At 42.5% G+C, this 15,348-nt stretch overlaps 1 protein-coding gene across 1 annotated transcript; it reads right to left on the bottom strand.

Annotated features, from left to right (window-relative positions):
* Positions 1 to 2,152: 2,152 nt before the first annotated feature.
* Positions 2,153 to 2,976, bottom strand: wdr97 (WD repeat domain 97). Its single transcript, XM_053482442.1, has 3 exons — positions 2,835 to 2,976; positions 2,399 to 2,593; positions 2,153 to 2,278 (listed from the first exon to the last, which is right to left on the bottom strand). The coding sequence occupies exons 1-3, from the start codon at positions 2,925 to 2,927 to the stop codon at positions 2,153 to 2,155; spliced, it is 414 nt and encodes a 137-aa protein (XP_053338417.1). The 5' UTR covers positions 2,928 to 2,976.
* Between the last annotated feature and the right edge of the window lie 12,372 nt (positions 2,977 to 15,348).

Raw genomic sequence — 15,348 nt, 5'->3', positions numbered from 1 at the left:
TGTCCATTTCTTTTCAGCCTAGTGTCAGTCACGTTTCTTCCTTAAATATTGTAATTATCCCTGGTCACATGACTAAGTAAGACCTTCAGAAATGTTCATCAGAACTTTTCATATTTTTTAAACACAGAAGTATTTATCATGGCTATAAAAATTTTTAAGCCAAATAAATCTTTTCATTATTGTTTAAAAGTTTAACTATTAAATTATTATACTTTTGTAAAACTTTGAGGTAAAATAAAAGACGAAAAAGGCATTTACATTTATGGAAGGAGTCTCTAGTGTCAGCCCCTTGCAACAGCATATGTAACTGGCATTTAACAATAATTAAAATAATGTTATGTCTTAAGGTGTGTGTACCTGTGTGAGTGCGTGTCTAGGACAACTGTATTCCTGCGCCCCGATTCTGCTCTTTTTTTAAGCTCCGCCTCTTTTTGCACCCAGCAGAAATAACGCAGAACCTCCGACGGCGAGATCACCTCTGAGAAGAGTGCATTCTTTTTCACAGCATGCTTATGTATCTGAAAATCAATTACATCATCATTAGACACCACTCTGGTAAACTATGGTGAACTGTGGAGACATCTTTCGCCTTTGGTCCTTACTTTATATTGTGCCGTCCAGGTGTTAAGCCAGCGGTGCGCCTCCTCTCTGAGACACCTCTGAGGATCGGTGTGTTTCTGCGCCTCATGGTTCCAGGTCTCGAGCTGAGTACGGAGCCACTGATGAGCCTCATCTACTCCTAGAGCTTGGAGCATACATACTGCTACACCTCTACACGGGACAGGACATTGCACAATATGAACGTTGTTGAACATAATGTTGGGTGAAGTCTGGACAAGTGTGTTTATTAATTAAAAAATTTGATTTGTGTGGGTTTACATTTTAAAAAGGACCCACCAAAGACAGAAAAATACAGCAGTTGTACAGCAGGTTTCCTTTTGGTTGAACTTAGAGCTAGCATAAAATTTATCAGCTGCCTTAATCTTTTTGTCAATGGAAGTTTCTCAATAAGATGGTGAGTGCCCCCTTATGAAGTTGATGGCATTTTATCATGTCAGTTTTCTTCATGTCTAAAACAGCACCCTGGTCAGGTTTATTTAAAATTCACAACGGAAATCTTCAAATGTCAGACCTAGTAGTATTTACAGTTTATTGTCAACCTGGCACAACTCTAAACACAAGATTATGACATATTGAGGCCGAACATTGTTATATTGAGCCTAACAATCACAGGAGTCTAGGACATGTCCATTTAAGAGCTAAGAGTCATGTTGCAAGATTGGACGATTTTTTGTTTTAGATATTTACAGCAGGTTTTACAGGTAGTAAGTAAACACATTAATATTTAGCAGACAGTCTTATTTAGAGCGACTTACATTTTTATCTCATAATACATCTGAGCAGTTAAGGGTTAAGGGCCTACCCAAGGGCCCAACAGGACCCACTTCATACTGTAGTCGCAGGATTTGAACTGTAGTCCAATGCCTGGATTGCTGTTTGGATAGTCGGGGATTAAAGCCCCTTCACTGATGGGTTGCCACTGTTGGACCCTTAGCAAGCACTTAAACATATGCGTATACAAATTGCTATGATTTTGCCAGTCCCAAAGCTTGGATGAGAAAGGAAAATGGTTGGGCATCGGGCTAACAACTTGGCTCTGTTAAAACCCACCATTGCTACAGAAACCAGACGCGACTCAACTCAACAATTCTCAAATTTTATGGTCAAGTCTCATGTTTTACGGGCAGCTTTTCAGGGACGTTAATGGCTCAGTAAAAGGCTTCTTAAAAACTTGGGTTTGTCTTTCAAATAACGCCCCACACCCAGCTAATGAGATTGCAAGGCATTCTGTGTGCAATTCCCAAGCCTGTGTTACAAATAGATGGCTGCATCAGGAAGGGCATCTGGCATAAAAAAAAATTATAATAAAATAAAAACCTGTGTCAAAATCAGTACCTTTGGATCAGTTGATTTGCTGTGGTGACCCTTGACAGAAACAGCTGAAAGTTTAACAAGAAGATGAATGTTTACTGTCTATGCGGGTATTTATCAGTGTGATCTGGCAACCCTGACTTTAAACTAAAAAAAACTTGCCATGTTTTGTTGGATTCTTGAGTGTGTGTGTGTGTGTGTGTGTGTGTGTGTGTAGTGTTTACTGTAATCGCAGCTCTTTATCTGCCAGCAGGACGAGAACCTCCACTGTGACGTCATAGCTGTGAGGATTCATACAAACCAAGAAATTCAGCAACTCCACCACAAACCGTTGCTCCATATCTGACTACACACACACACACACACACACACACATAGAGGTTAGAGGTAACTACATTTACAATATCTGTGTGTGTGTGTGTGTGTGTGTGTGTGTGTGTGTGTGTGTGTGTGTGTGTGAGATTACCATGTTCTTGTGCAGGCAGACGTGCAGTGTGTCCAGAAGGCTGTGTGTGACGGTGTGTGTGTTGGTGAGGGAGTTGTGTGTGTACAGTGTGATGATGGCTTTAAGGACACACAGCTTCTGATCCACACCACAACGCTTCATGAAGTCTAGCAGCTGAGCACAGAACTCAGCCAGGCTCAGGGACTTGGGGATACACTACACACACACAAGCACACACACACACACACACATTATATATATATATATATATATATATATATATATATATATATATATATATATATATATATTATGTTGCATCTATATATCAGTGTGTGATTGTTGCATGTCTTTTTCTGTGTGTGCTGTGTGTGATTTCATCATGTATAAGTCGTGTGTGTGTGTGTTCACGTGTTGTGTGTGTATATGTTGTGTTTGAGTGTTGTGTGAGACACACCCCAGGGTCAGGGTACATGCTGTGGAACCACTCCTCCTGCACGAACTGCTTCAGGAAGTCAGGCAGCGGTGGTGTAGGCGTGCGTACAGGCATGGGCGGAGATTGTTTTGGTGGAGTAGGGGGCGAGGTTGTTTTAATACGAGGGAGGGGCTTAAGTGGCTGATGGAAATTTCATTAAAAGGAAAATTAGTCACAGTTTTAAAAGTTTAAAGGGGTCATACAGGCCTACATGCACTTTTTAAGCTGTTTGGACTGAACTGTGTGTTAGGAGAGTGCGTACACAACCACTCTACAATGATAAAGAGCCGCCCAGTGGTTTTCTTTTCATTTATTACAATAACATGCCCCTTCTGAAATCAGGCCAATCACAAATTCCTGTTGATGTGACGCCACACCACAAGAGGCCGCTCCTACACTAGTTGATTGACACTGGTGTTTTAGCAAAGCGCCGCCCCGAGTGAGAAGAAGCTGTCGGCCATTGTTTTTCGCCGCTGGAGCAAAATGGCGCCTAAGCGAGTGTTGTGTACAGTTGTTGGGTGTAATAGCGAACACAGCAGTCGTCATTCATTACCAACATCTGAGCCACTGAGGACGCAGTGGCTGAATTTAGTTTTTGAAGCTAACGTCCCCGCCGATCTACCTAAATGCGTTCATGTTTGCGATAATCATTTTTCACCAGACTGCTTTATAAACGCGGGTCAATATAAAGCAGGTTTTGCTACGAAGCTGCTCCTAAAAATGGATCTGTACTAACGCTTCGTGTTCCTGCTTCATCTTCACCAGGCTCAGTGAGTAGTTTATTTTTCTATGAATCTTTGCAGATCGCCTTTTCTAATAATCACGATGAATGCGGAGTGTAAGTTAACTTATACTCTAATAGAACATGGTTATGTCGTCTTCTCTATGTACATCCGTCTCTATATAATCCCTAATAGCCTGTTTATAATAAACAATGCATTAAGGTGATTGTCTAGTTGCAAACTGTGTACGTAGTCGGAAAACTATATTATGCTTACCTTTGTTACGTTAGATGGTTTATAACGATGTCTGTCGAAGATTAAGAAGTCATGTAAACACATCAGTAAACACATCGCGTCCGTATCTTTCTCGGTAAGCTTCTCCGCTTTTGTTGTTGTTGTTGCTCGCGGCAGCGCAACAGCCCGTTAATTCATGCCCATGCAGTGATGAGAAAGACAAATCGAGTCGATGCATGTCCATTCTTTTAGTTTCTGCGTTGTCAGGCGATATTACAAACTTCCGCGTAGGTTCCGTACTTAAATCAAACCAAAAACTACTTAAGAAAACAGGCTCAGGCTCTATATTCCAGCGTTTTCCAGTTTGGACTGCATTACCCACAAAGCACTGCGTTGTGGGCAATGCTTTGTGGGTAATGCAGTCCAAAGCATTGCCCGCACTGGACTACACTTCCGTGGCTATACCCCACGTGTGTTGTAAAGACACGCCCCACAGAACTGGGGGGGCGGGCTCAGCAGAGGTTATGAGCATTTAAATGAGCATGTACTGAAACAGGTTGCTGAGAACAGAGCTAGTTTTTACCAGGTAAAAGTAATGTTTTTTTTACACAACCATTGAAAATTTTTAATTAAATATATTACAAACTTTTCATAAGGACCCTAAAGATCATATTAACATTTAATGAAAATTGTTTCTGGATGACCCCTTTAACAGAATTCATGATTGTAATAAGACACACAAGAACTTGTAACACACACCTTCAGTGTGTATCCTGGTTTCTCCTTTGAGGGTAACTCTGGGGGTGGAGTCATGAGAGGGGGCGGAGTCGGGCTGTCCGGTTCAGGTGATGTTTCTATGAAGTGTAGGACTGAGGTCATGTTGTCATCTTCATCTTCATCTTCATCCAAATACTGCACATCATACATCCTCTGTCCCAAACAAAGAAAGAAACAAATAAAAACAAATCTGATTTAATTGAATACAATTAAAAAAATAAATGCACTTTAAATATATATATTTAATGATTTTGAATTCAATTAATTTTTTAAAATTGATTAAGTAATTAATTTATTGGTTAATTAGTTGATAAATTGATGAAAATATTTACATTTAAATACATTTTTAAATATTTTCTCTATTTATTATTATTATTGTACATTTGCTGCATGTAAATAAATTAAATAAGAAAAACATATTTTATAAATAAATTCACAAAATTATTTGGACCCCTATTTAAAAATGTATTTTTTTTTTTGGGATTTTTCCTTAATTTTCTCCCAGAATTTAGTCGTGTCCAATTCTTCCCCGTCACTAGGGGGCTCCCACATCGAGCTTCTACTATCAATCAGTCGGGAGGGCCGCAGACTATCATTATGTTTCCTCCGACCCACGTGACGTCACCGACCACATCTTTTCGAACTGCTTGCTCACGCACCATTGGGGGCGGCGTAACACACTCGGAGGACAGCGCTATCCGCTCCTTCTGCTTGCGTGAGCTCACAGACGCCCCTGATTTGCTGTAGAGCCGTGATTAATGTGGGAACCCGAAGTACCTCTCGTCCCTCCCGCCTGAGAGAGCTCGGCCAATCAGCTCTCTCTAGGCCTCCGGTTGTGAGAGATAACAGCATCACCCGGGAATCGAACTCGCGATCTCCGGATGTTAGGGCGAGCACTGCGCCTAAGACAGTTTATAAAATGAGCACTTTGGATCAACTTCATTACAGTCTCATGTATAAGCCATTACAGAGGAATGTTTTTTGTCTGTTCAAGACACAGTGACCTACAACTCATTCATGCAATAAAAAAGTAAATAGAGCTAATTATAAAAAAAAAATACACTTTATTTTGTGCATCATTTTTCTCTTTATATATTTCTCAATTAGCTGTATTGTTATCATCGCTCACCCTCTCAGAGTCACATGTGTGTCCTCGGTGTGACCACGGTGTTGAGGGAACAGCGTTCTGCACCACATCGTCAGGCCATATCTGTCCAACCAGCACTGAGTTTGGGATGAAGCCGAGCGGGGCTGTAGGTGGGCGGGATACGACACCCTCCTGCTCCATCAGTGTAAACAATATACACATATATAGTACAGGCCAAAAGTTTGGACACAACTTCACTCATTTAATGTGTTTTCTTTATTTTCATGACCATTTACATTGGTAGATTCTCACTAAAGGCATCAAAACTATAAATGAACACATGTGGAGTTATGTACTTAACAAAAAAAGGTGAAATAACTGAAGACATGGTTTATATTCTCGTTTCTTCAAAATAGCCACCCTTTGCTCTGATTACTGCTTCGCACACTCTTGGCATTCTCTCGATGAGCTTCAAGAGGTAGTCACCTGAAATGGTTTTCCAACAGTCTTGAAGGAGTTCCCAGAGGTGTTTAGCACTTGTTGGCCCCTTCACTCTGTGGTTCAGCTCACCCCAAACCATCTCGATTGGGTTCAGGTCCGGTGACTGTGGAGACCTTTTTTTGCTAAGTACATAACTCCACATGTGTTCATTTATAGTTTTCATGCCTTCAGTGAGAATCTACTGTACCAATGTAAATGGTCATGAAAATAAAGAAAACACATTGACAGATAGATGAGAATGTGTGTCCAAACTTTTGGCCTGTACTGTACATTAGTGAGTGAATATAAAAACAATCTGTGTACAATGTGCATTTCACCTCACTGGCGATTTAAATAAACATTTTTTGTGTAATGAATAACCTTAACCTCTGTGTTGTTCCGTTTAAGGAAAGTAATCAGTGATGAATACCACAACACACCCTGAAGTGGTTTAGTTCTTAAATACCTCGGTACAGCGGTACCTCGGCAAACCAATTGGCCAAGCTCATAAATTTTCACCTGACATTGTGCAAGAAATTTGCTCTGACATATGAAGCATCTTCAGCACACGAGGGATCGAACCGAGCCGAACACCAGCTAAGAGGCACGTATGTCTGGGAGCCGTTTGAAAGCCAAGAGAAGCGAGTTTATATTTCTTCTGTGGGGTTATTGCATTTCGTGTAAGATTCATTGAAGACATACTGTAGGTAGCTCCATGGGTCCCAAGAATGTTATTTAGGAAGAAGGGTAGAAAGAAGAAAAGGGAGCCACTTTGTAAAATCAACCGCATTGTAATACCAAGTATTAGTGCTCTGTGTGATGTGTGTAACCTGTGTGTTTGCTGAGTCAGGTTTCTTGGCCAGGCTCCAGTTCGGAAAGAAGCCCTCCTGCAGTATTGGAGGGGTCAAAGGTCGCAGTTTGGGTGGTTTTGGCGGAAAGAGAGCAGCGTGCAGGTCGAAGGGATCTTCATCCGGGATCTACATGAAACATACTACAGTAAAGTCTGTACCATGGTTATATTCTTATTATGGATTATTTGTCTAATATGGTTATGTGTGCGTGTTTTCCTGTGTGTCCTACACTGATCTGTGGTGGTGGCTTGTACAGGAGCTGTATATAATGGTTAAAAGCCTCTCTCCTGGTGTGCGAAGTGCTCCTCGGTTTCCTCCTGCATTGTGTGTCTCCGTTCTGAAGGGAACACAGGTCTCGGTTTCGCTCCAGCAAGCACTCCAGGTCCTTACAAATGCACAACACACACACACACACAGTCAGGTGAGGTGATATGCATGCACACAATAAGCCTCTGTTGTGAATAGATAGAAACAAACTATTTAAAAAAGCACAGACTCACTGCGTCATTAGTCTGGTTCTGTTTCTCAGAATATTCCACTTTACTGGTACAGGAGCTCTCAGTCCTGCTGATTAAGTACAGAGATCCATAACTGTGTTGTGTGTGTGCGTGTGTGTGTGTGTGTGTGTGTGTGTGTGTTGCTGTTACAGTACTTGCTAGCGGTGGAAGCGATGGGCAGATCAAGAACTGGATCGTAGATACCCTCATTACACAGCAGCTACAGAAAGAGAGTGGAGATGGAGAATGAGAAAAAGGAAAAGCGTGACGATGCAGAAAACAAATCATCATTAGATCTTGTTTTAACAGTTTACTTTCACTTGTTGGCACATCTTTTTTCTTTATTCTATCCCTACTTTGGTCTTGGCCAATCCCCAGCAAGTTCTGCTCTATCACACAGGACGGACAAACAGGGAGGATAAAGGCTAACACGTGCTTCATCTGAGGACATAGGGTAGTGCAACACACTCCGAGGAAAGTGCTATCAGCCCTCTTCAACATTCATAAACTGACAGATGCCCACGATTAGCTATCACAGCTGTGATTGTCAGAAGATAGAATTAACATCAGCCATGAATCAGTTTTGTTCTCTTAGGCTGTGGCAATAGCTGGGGTTCTAATCTCACAATCTCTGGCTTATCATGACTGCAATGAGCTTAGTATTTGTTAGGTAAAAACTAGCAAAATAATAGCACACCATTGGTGCTTTATCATAATCACTATGTCTCTGTTCATCCTGTTCACAAGTTTATGGGAGAGGACAGTCAGAGTGTAGCGCAGCCCCATTAACGGCACATTTAAATAGGTGAAAGCAAGCTGCTCAATGGTAAATAAGCCGCAAAAACATTTTTGGGGGTTTTATTTGCCGGTGAACATTTGGTGCATTGGTTCCCACTCGAGCCCTTGCGAGAATGTGTTGCCGCAACATGGGAAGATGGTGGCGTACGTGGTCAATCGACCCGGATATTAAGTATACCCAGGAAGTAGCTCGTGGAGGGAGTATGGAAATACAGTGCGCTGTTTATATTGCAATTGCCACAGAGTATACAAAGAGACTGACGAAGGCGGGTTCCTTGCGGGTTTTCCTTTTGTCTGGATTACCACCGACTGGACTGCTTCACCAGAGCACTCTGACTCCAGCGTTTCTGCATATCTTCAAAAGAATGGCAAGGCATGAAGACGGTCCAGAGGAAGACTGCTGGAGAGATAGCTGAGTATGATATGGTATATGGGGAAATCCTGGCCTACCATGGCTTCTCCCTTAACTGCTAATTGGCACCACCAAAGGAAGCAGCTCAGATACCAGCTGAACTGGCTTCTTTGCATAACCTGGTGATGCTCCAACCAAAACAGCTGAAGTAACTGAGAGGGTTAGCCTGGACTGATTCCTGTAAGCTCTGCAGCTCAAACGGCTCAAGAAATGTCAAGGATGTACCTCAAGGCTTTTAGCAGCCCATTACTTTACTCTTCTGATTACTTTCACTCCAGGACTTATTGTTTCCTACAACAAATTACTTCTAACCGCGCTGTATAACTGTCTGTGATCTGTTCTCCCGCATGCTGCTATAAGCTACAGTGTGTGTGTGTGTGTGCTACCTGTATCTCGAACTCAGGAGGCAGTAGGTGTGTACAGTGGATTCTATAAACATCTCCTTTGATTCCCAGGAGCAGCTCACCTCCCCGTCCACTAAACTGCACACACTCTGGCTCTGCATTCAGCTCAAGAGTCCTGAAATACACACAAATGCACACACACACACACGTCTTATTCTTGTTTTCTCACCCACATACTATATTACACATATGATGCTCTCTCTCTCTCTCTCTCTCTCTCTCCCTCTCTCTCTCTCTTATACACATACACATATAACTCTGACCTGAGCAGGTGGTTCTTCTCATCCCAGAGGCGCAGTGTACCGTCCTGACTGCACGAGGCAAACACACGCAGATTTGGACACACACACAACCCTGTATATACACAGCCAGCGCCAACACACAAACACACACACAGAGAACACTTGTCTACCTGTGACAACAAAGATTTGCTGAGATAAACGTGTGTGTGTGTGAATATACCTGTAATTGCACTACAGTGGTCATGCTCAGCACGATGGTCGCAGCGTGTGTGTGTGGGAGTGTTTGCATGTGTGTGGAGGTTGAGCTGCACCAGACAGTTGGTGGCGCTGTGCTGCTGTTGAAGGCCGAGAGCCAGCACAGAGTCGAGCAGCGACATACACACTGGACTGTGAGCGCAAAACACACTCGTCTGCAGACTCAAGCAGTCCTCTGTGTACGGAAACACTCTCCACAGCAGCACAGAGTTATCCTCACCTGCGGGAGGGATGACATCATCCTTATTATTATCATCACCACTACCATGTTCATCATCATCATCATCCTGTTCACCATCATTATTACCATCATCATCATCACTACCATGTTCTTTATCATCATGACCATCATTACCGTCATCATCATCATCCTGTTCATCATCACCACTACCATGTTCATCATCATCAACATCCTGTTCATCATCATCAACATCCTGTTCATCATCATCACTACCATGTTCTTTATTATCATGACCATTATTACTGTCATCGTCATCATCCTGTTCATCATCACCACTACCATGTTCTTTATTATCATGACCATCATTACTGTCATCGTCATCATCCTGTTCATCATCACCACTACCATGTTCATCATCATGACCATCATTACCTTGATTATCATCACCATATCATCATCACCACTACCATGTTCATCATCATCACCATCCTGTTCATCATCATGATTACCATCATCATCATCCATATCATCATCACTACTACCATGTTCATCATCATGATCATCATCCTGTTCTTTATCATCATGACCACTACCATGTTCATCCTCATGATCATCATTACTTTGATCATCATCATCATCATTATCACCACTACCATGTTCATCATCATCATTATCCTGTTCATCATCATCATCACTACCATGTTCTTTATCATTATTTACATTTACATTTACATTTAGACATTTGGCAGACGCTTTTATCCAGAGCGACTTACATTTTTATCTCATTATTGTTGAGGGTTGAGCAGTTGAGGGTTAAGGGCCTTGCTCAAGGGCCCAACAGTGGCAACTTGGTGGTTGTGGGGTTTGAACCTGGGATCTTATTAAACCGTAGTCCAATGCCTTAACCACTGAGCTACCCCTGGCTAATGATTATGACCATCATTACAGTCATCATCATCACCCTGTTCATCACCACCACCACTACCATTTTCATCATCATCATGACCATCATTACAGTCATCATGACCGTACATCATCGTTATCATCATCATGACCGTAACATCATCGTTATCATCAGCAGTACCATGTTCATCATCATCATAAACATTATAACCATTCTGACCTCCTTTTTTATTAAACACTTTTTCTCATCATCAACTTAAGTTTCTAGAATAAGGCACGTCTGGTAAAGCACACAAATTTTTTATTGTTTAATTTTTTCATTTATTATGTTTCTGTGTGTGTGTGTACCTGCGGTGAGAAGATAGCCGCTGAATGGGTATGCCTGTATGCTGGTGATGTCTTGCCCATTGTGGGTGGGGATTTTGTACTGAACATGCCCAGAATGCATCTGCATCACACTGACACACCCACTACGATGGCCAAGCATAACCAGAAACCTGCACACACGAACAGGCAAAAAATCTGGGTAAGAGGCTATAAAATGGCTATGAAACACACACACACACACACACACACACACGCACACACACACACACACACACACACACCTGTTCTTGCCCTCCTCCAGCTGTTTCCTGACCCTTGGTCTCTCTCCTCTCTCCTCCTGCAGTTCCTTCCACTCCTCCAGCCCTGTTTCTTCATCCTCTATATGACTGTACAAGGCCATGCAGCACGGTTCACCCAACCCACTTTCCCTGTTGGTCCACGTGTCCAGCCGAGTCACAGGATTGGTTAGTGTGCTTGCTTTGATCACTGTCCCTTCATCAGTCAGTACCATCAGCATCTCTCTGTAGAGGCAGTATTCAGCACACCTGACTCTCTCTCTAATCCGGAACGCCGTTATCACCGCCCCCGTCCCTGCAGCCATGAGCATAACATCATTGTCGCCATGGACACACACAACTCGAGCAGGGTAGTGTGGAGCAGAGGGCGTGGCTCGTATTTGACGGACAGGGCAGATGTCTGAGTCTATACTGAGCTTGCAGTGGAGCTGGTAGAGGCTGTTGTAGGTCCAGAAGTCAACGCCGGATTTAGAGAAGGAGAAGAAGGTAGACATGGAGCTGGGGCCGCCTACTGAAAGGGGTGGGGCGGAAACAGTGGGTGGAGTCATGGTTTTCATCTGGTCACCTGTCTGGATGCTCCAGTAGCGCAGTGTTGAGTCCAGGGAGGAGGAAAGCAGCAGACCAGAGAGTGAACAGAACAGCAGGGATGTGACTGGAGCTGAAAACAGGAAAACACACAAAACAGAGTGTGTTATTCTATGGGAAAACACCACACACCAAACAAACACTAGCGCACACTCCTCAGTATTGGCACCACCTGTGTGACCAACGAAAGACATGAGCAGCTCCCAGTCCGACCCCCATACCCTCATAGTGACATCTTTTGCCGCAGTGACCATGATGTTCTGCAGGGGGCAGTACACCACCGCTGTGATCTTGCTGAACAAAGACAAAAACTTTTTTATATAAGAACCATAAAAGATTAACAGAAAAAGTATGATAATGATCTTAAAAAACACACCATCGATGGAGGCTGGCCTTGTGTTCCAGCACACGTCCCTCTCCCAGATCCACCACACTCACAGATCTTCCACACACAGCGAGAGCTCGAGGAGCTTTCTGAGCTGCAGCAGGAACCAGAGCCAGCTGTGTGAACACATACTCCTTCTCGAGCCCGTCAACCACACGCACACGGCACACCATGTGACTCAGACTCCACACACACACATTTCCCGCACCGGCCGTGACCAGCTCCTGAGAGCCCTTTAACATCTAAAGATAGAGGGATAAAACACTTGTTAAGATTGGAACGCTGCTGCTGATGATGAAGATGATGATGATGACCCTTTATTTATATACACCTGACACACCCGGATGTCGAGTGCGTCCCGGGTGTGAGCGAGTGGTGTTAAGTCCGTGTCCAGCAGTGTCAGGTTTGCACCGTGGCCCCACCCCACCAGCCTGCCCGGGATCTGTGTGAAGGCCACACCCTCATAGGGCACGGTGGAGCGGATAGGAGGGTCCCTCAGGTGTCCATCTGCGGTGTAGAACCTGACACGCCCGCTCCGGTGAAGACTCAGGAAGCCGTCGTCTTTTACACCACATGACATGAGAGTCACTTCATCCTCACAGGGAACATGGGCGACGTGCTGCAGACCTTGGGTAAGGAGGTGGAGTCCGGGGTCTGAGTGCACCATCTGAGAGGAGACTATCTATTTCTGTTTGACTGACTGTCTGTCTGTCTGTCAGTCTGTCGATCTATTTCTGCCTGTCTGTCTGTCTGTCTGTCTCTATCTATCTATCTATCTATCTATCTATCTATCTATAGTGAAGTGATACTCTTTCACCTCTTCCAGTCTTCTATCTTATGTATAAATGAAATAAGATAAATAAATGGAAATTAAACTCTATTCCTGTCTCTTCTCTCGTAAACCTCACTCTTTCTCCAAACTTCACTCTGATTTTAAAGCTGTAATCTCAGTCTAAACACATCACACACACTCCACATTTCCATGGCTACCGTCACTGTTGGACTTCATTCTGCTCCGTCCAGTTTTACGAGCACACTGCTTCAGGGAGTGAAAGCCTCGTATTCCTGGTTGCCAGGATACAGAGACGCTTGGCATGGTAAAAAGGGGGACGTGGCCTGTCTTAGGGTTTCAGTTCAACTTTTAAAATAAAATTCACACTTCCTAAAAGTCAAGAACTGCTAGGGATAGATGAATAGATAGATAGTTGGATAGATACTGGAGCAGGGAGTTTTTATTTGGGTATAAGAAAGGCTATAAAATGTCATTTGTGCAAAAAAATTTTTTATTAATAATAAAAACAAAAGTAGAATACTGAATATCGCTGTGGAACAAAAAGTTTAACTTAGTGAAATAATATATGTACATCCATAATCATATTTCTATTTTACATTTATAGAAAGATTTAGTCTGATCAGATATGCGATTATCAGTCTACCACTAGGGAAGTGCCTCAGGGTTTTGTCCTGAGACCTCTGCTGTTTATTACTTTTACCCTTAGGAAACATTTCCCCCTATTTTGTTGTCAATTTCCATTGCTACACTGACAATACTTACAGTATGTATTATCTTATATAACCCCCCCCCCCCCCGTGACTTTGACGACCTCTCTCCAGAACATCAGCACCTGAATGTCGAACAATTATCTCAGATTAATCGCTAATAAGTCAGAGATGCTGGTTGTATGATATAAATCAGTTATTTGCTGTGTCTTCCCTTGCACTGTCTTTTAACGAGCACATTAACAACTTCTCTTGCACAGTTTTTTTTTTATCTGCATAACATCGCAAGTTTTTATTGTTGTCTCTCTCTGGCAAACACTGAGTTCTTGGTCACCAAGGATTTACAGTGGTTACAAGTTATTCAGAATTCTGCAGCAGTATTTATTATGCAATGTAAGACATCAGAACATATCACTTTTTTTGTTAATCCAGCTCCCGTGGCCTACTGAAATCGTATCATGCCCAATTTACACACCATTTATTGACAATTAAAAGATTTACAGAACTTTGCTTCAGTGTACGGGTCTGAACTGGTCACACCTTACGCCCCTGCTCAATCATTGCAATCTGCCTTGGCTGGTCTTATATCAGTATCTGGTTTTAATCTTAAAACAATGGGTGCAAGAGCGTTCTCTAGGGCGGTGCCATGGCTCTGGTACAAACTACCCCTTAATATCCGACACTGTAACTCAACCTCTGAGTTTAAAGCAGCTTCCAGGACTCGTTTTTTTATTAGCTTATGAACATAAATTTCTGTTCTATATAACTTATATTATATTTATTTATTTATTTATTAATAAAACTATATTTAATCATTTTTATTATTAATAATATTAAAGAGTCAGACTTTTTTATTCCGGACGGCATGGTGGTGAAGTGGTTAGAACTGTTACCTTGCACCTTCAGGGTCCGGGTTCAGTTCTTGCTCGGGTCTGTATGCATGGAATTTGAATCTGCATACAGATTAGGCTCATTTTGGTTCACAAATTGCCAGTAGTGTGTGTATGTGTGTGCTCTGCGATAGATTGGTGGCCCATCCAGGGTGCACCCGGCCTCATGCCCCAAGTCTCCTAAGATAGGCTCCAGTCAACACCCACCCCCCACCCCAGTATAAAACAGTATGGATGATAAGTGAGAGTGAGTACTTGACTCTAGTGCTTGATATTTGCTCTAGAATACTTCTCTGACATGAGAGCTCCATCTACTGGACGTCGCTTGAAATATTTCTTTTTAAATTAGTGTAGTTCATAATCTTCCTTTGGACTTTAATTATACCGTAAATGACCAGAAAGTTCAGGTCTTAATCTCAGTGCGGAGAAAACACAGATGTCTATATAAATATATATATTTAACTAAACCATTATCAGAAGAAAGCAGGTCATGAAATACATCACTAATAACAGTAATACATAATTCATATAAAAATATCATCATGAAGAAATGCTTTTGGACTTTTAACAAAAATACTCATCCTGTATACATGTGGGATCCATGATGAAGGTACACAGAGACTCTTTCATTTCAATCTTGAGGTATGAAAGTGTTCTATCTATCAGGTCA

The sequence above is a fragment of the Clarias gariepinus genome, chromosome 1, assembly GCF_024256425.1.
Source record: "Clarias gariepinus isolate MV-2021 ecotype Netherlands chromosome 1, CGAR_prim_01v2, whole genome shotgun sequence".
Classification (NCBI taxonomy): Eukaryota; Metazoa; Chordata; class Actinopteri; order Siluriformes; family Clariidae; genus Clarias; species Clarias gariepinus.
This window is presented reverse-complemented; position numbering and strand designations above follow the sequence as displayed.

Coding starts and splice junctions, on each gene's coding strand:
- wdr97 (XM_053482442.1), bottom strand. CDS start 2,927: ATGCCTGTACGCACGCCTACACCACCGCTGCCTGACTTCCTGAAGCAG. Junction 2,594..2,834: donor GCATGTACCCTGACCCTGGG/GTGTGTCTCACA, acceptor GTGTGTGTGTAG/TGTATCCCCAAGTCCCTGAG. Junction 2,279..2,398: donor TCTGCCTGCACAAGAACATG/GTAATCTCACAC, acceptor GTGTGTGTGTAG/TCAGATATGGAGCAACGGTT.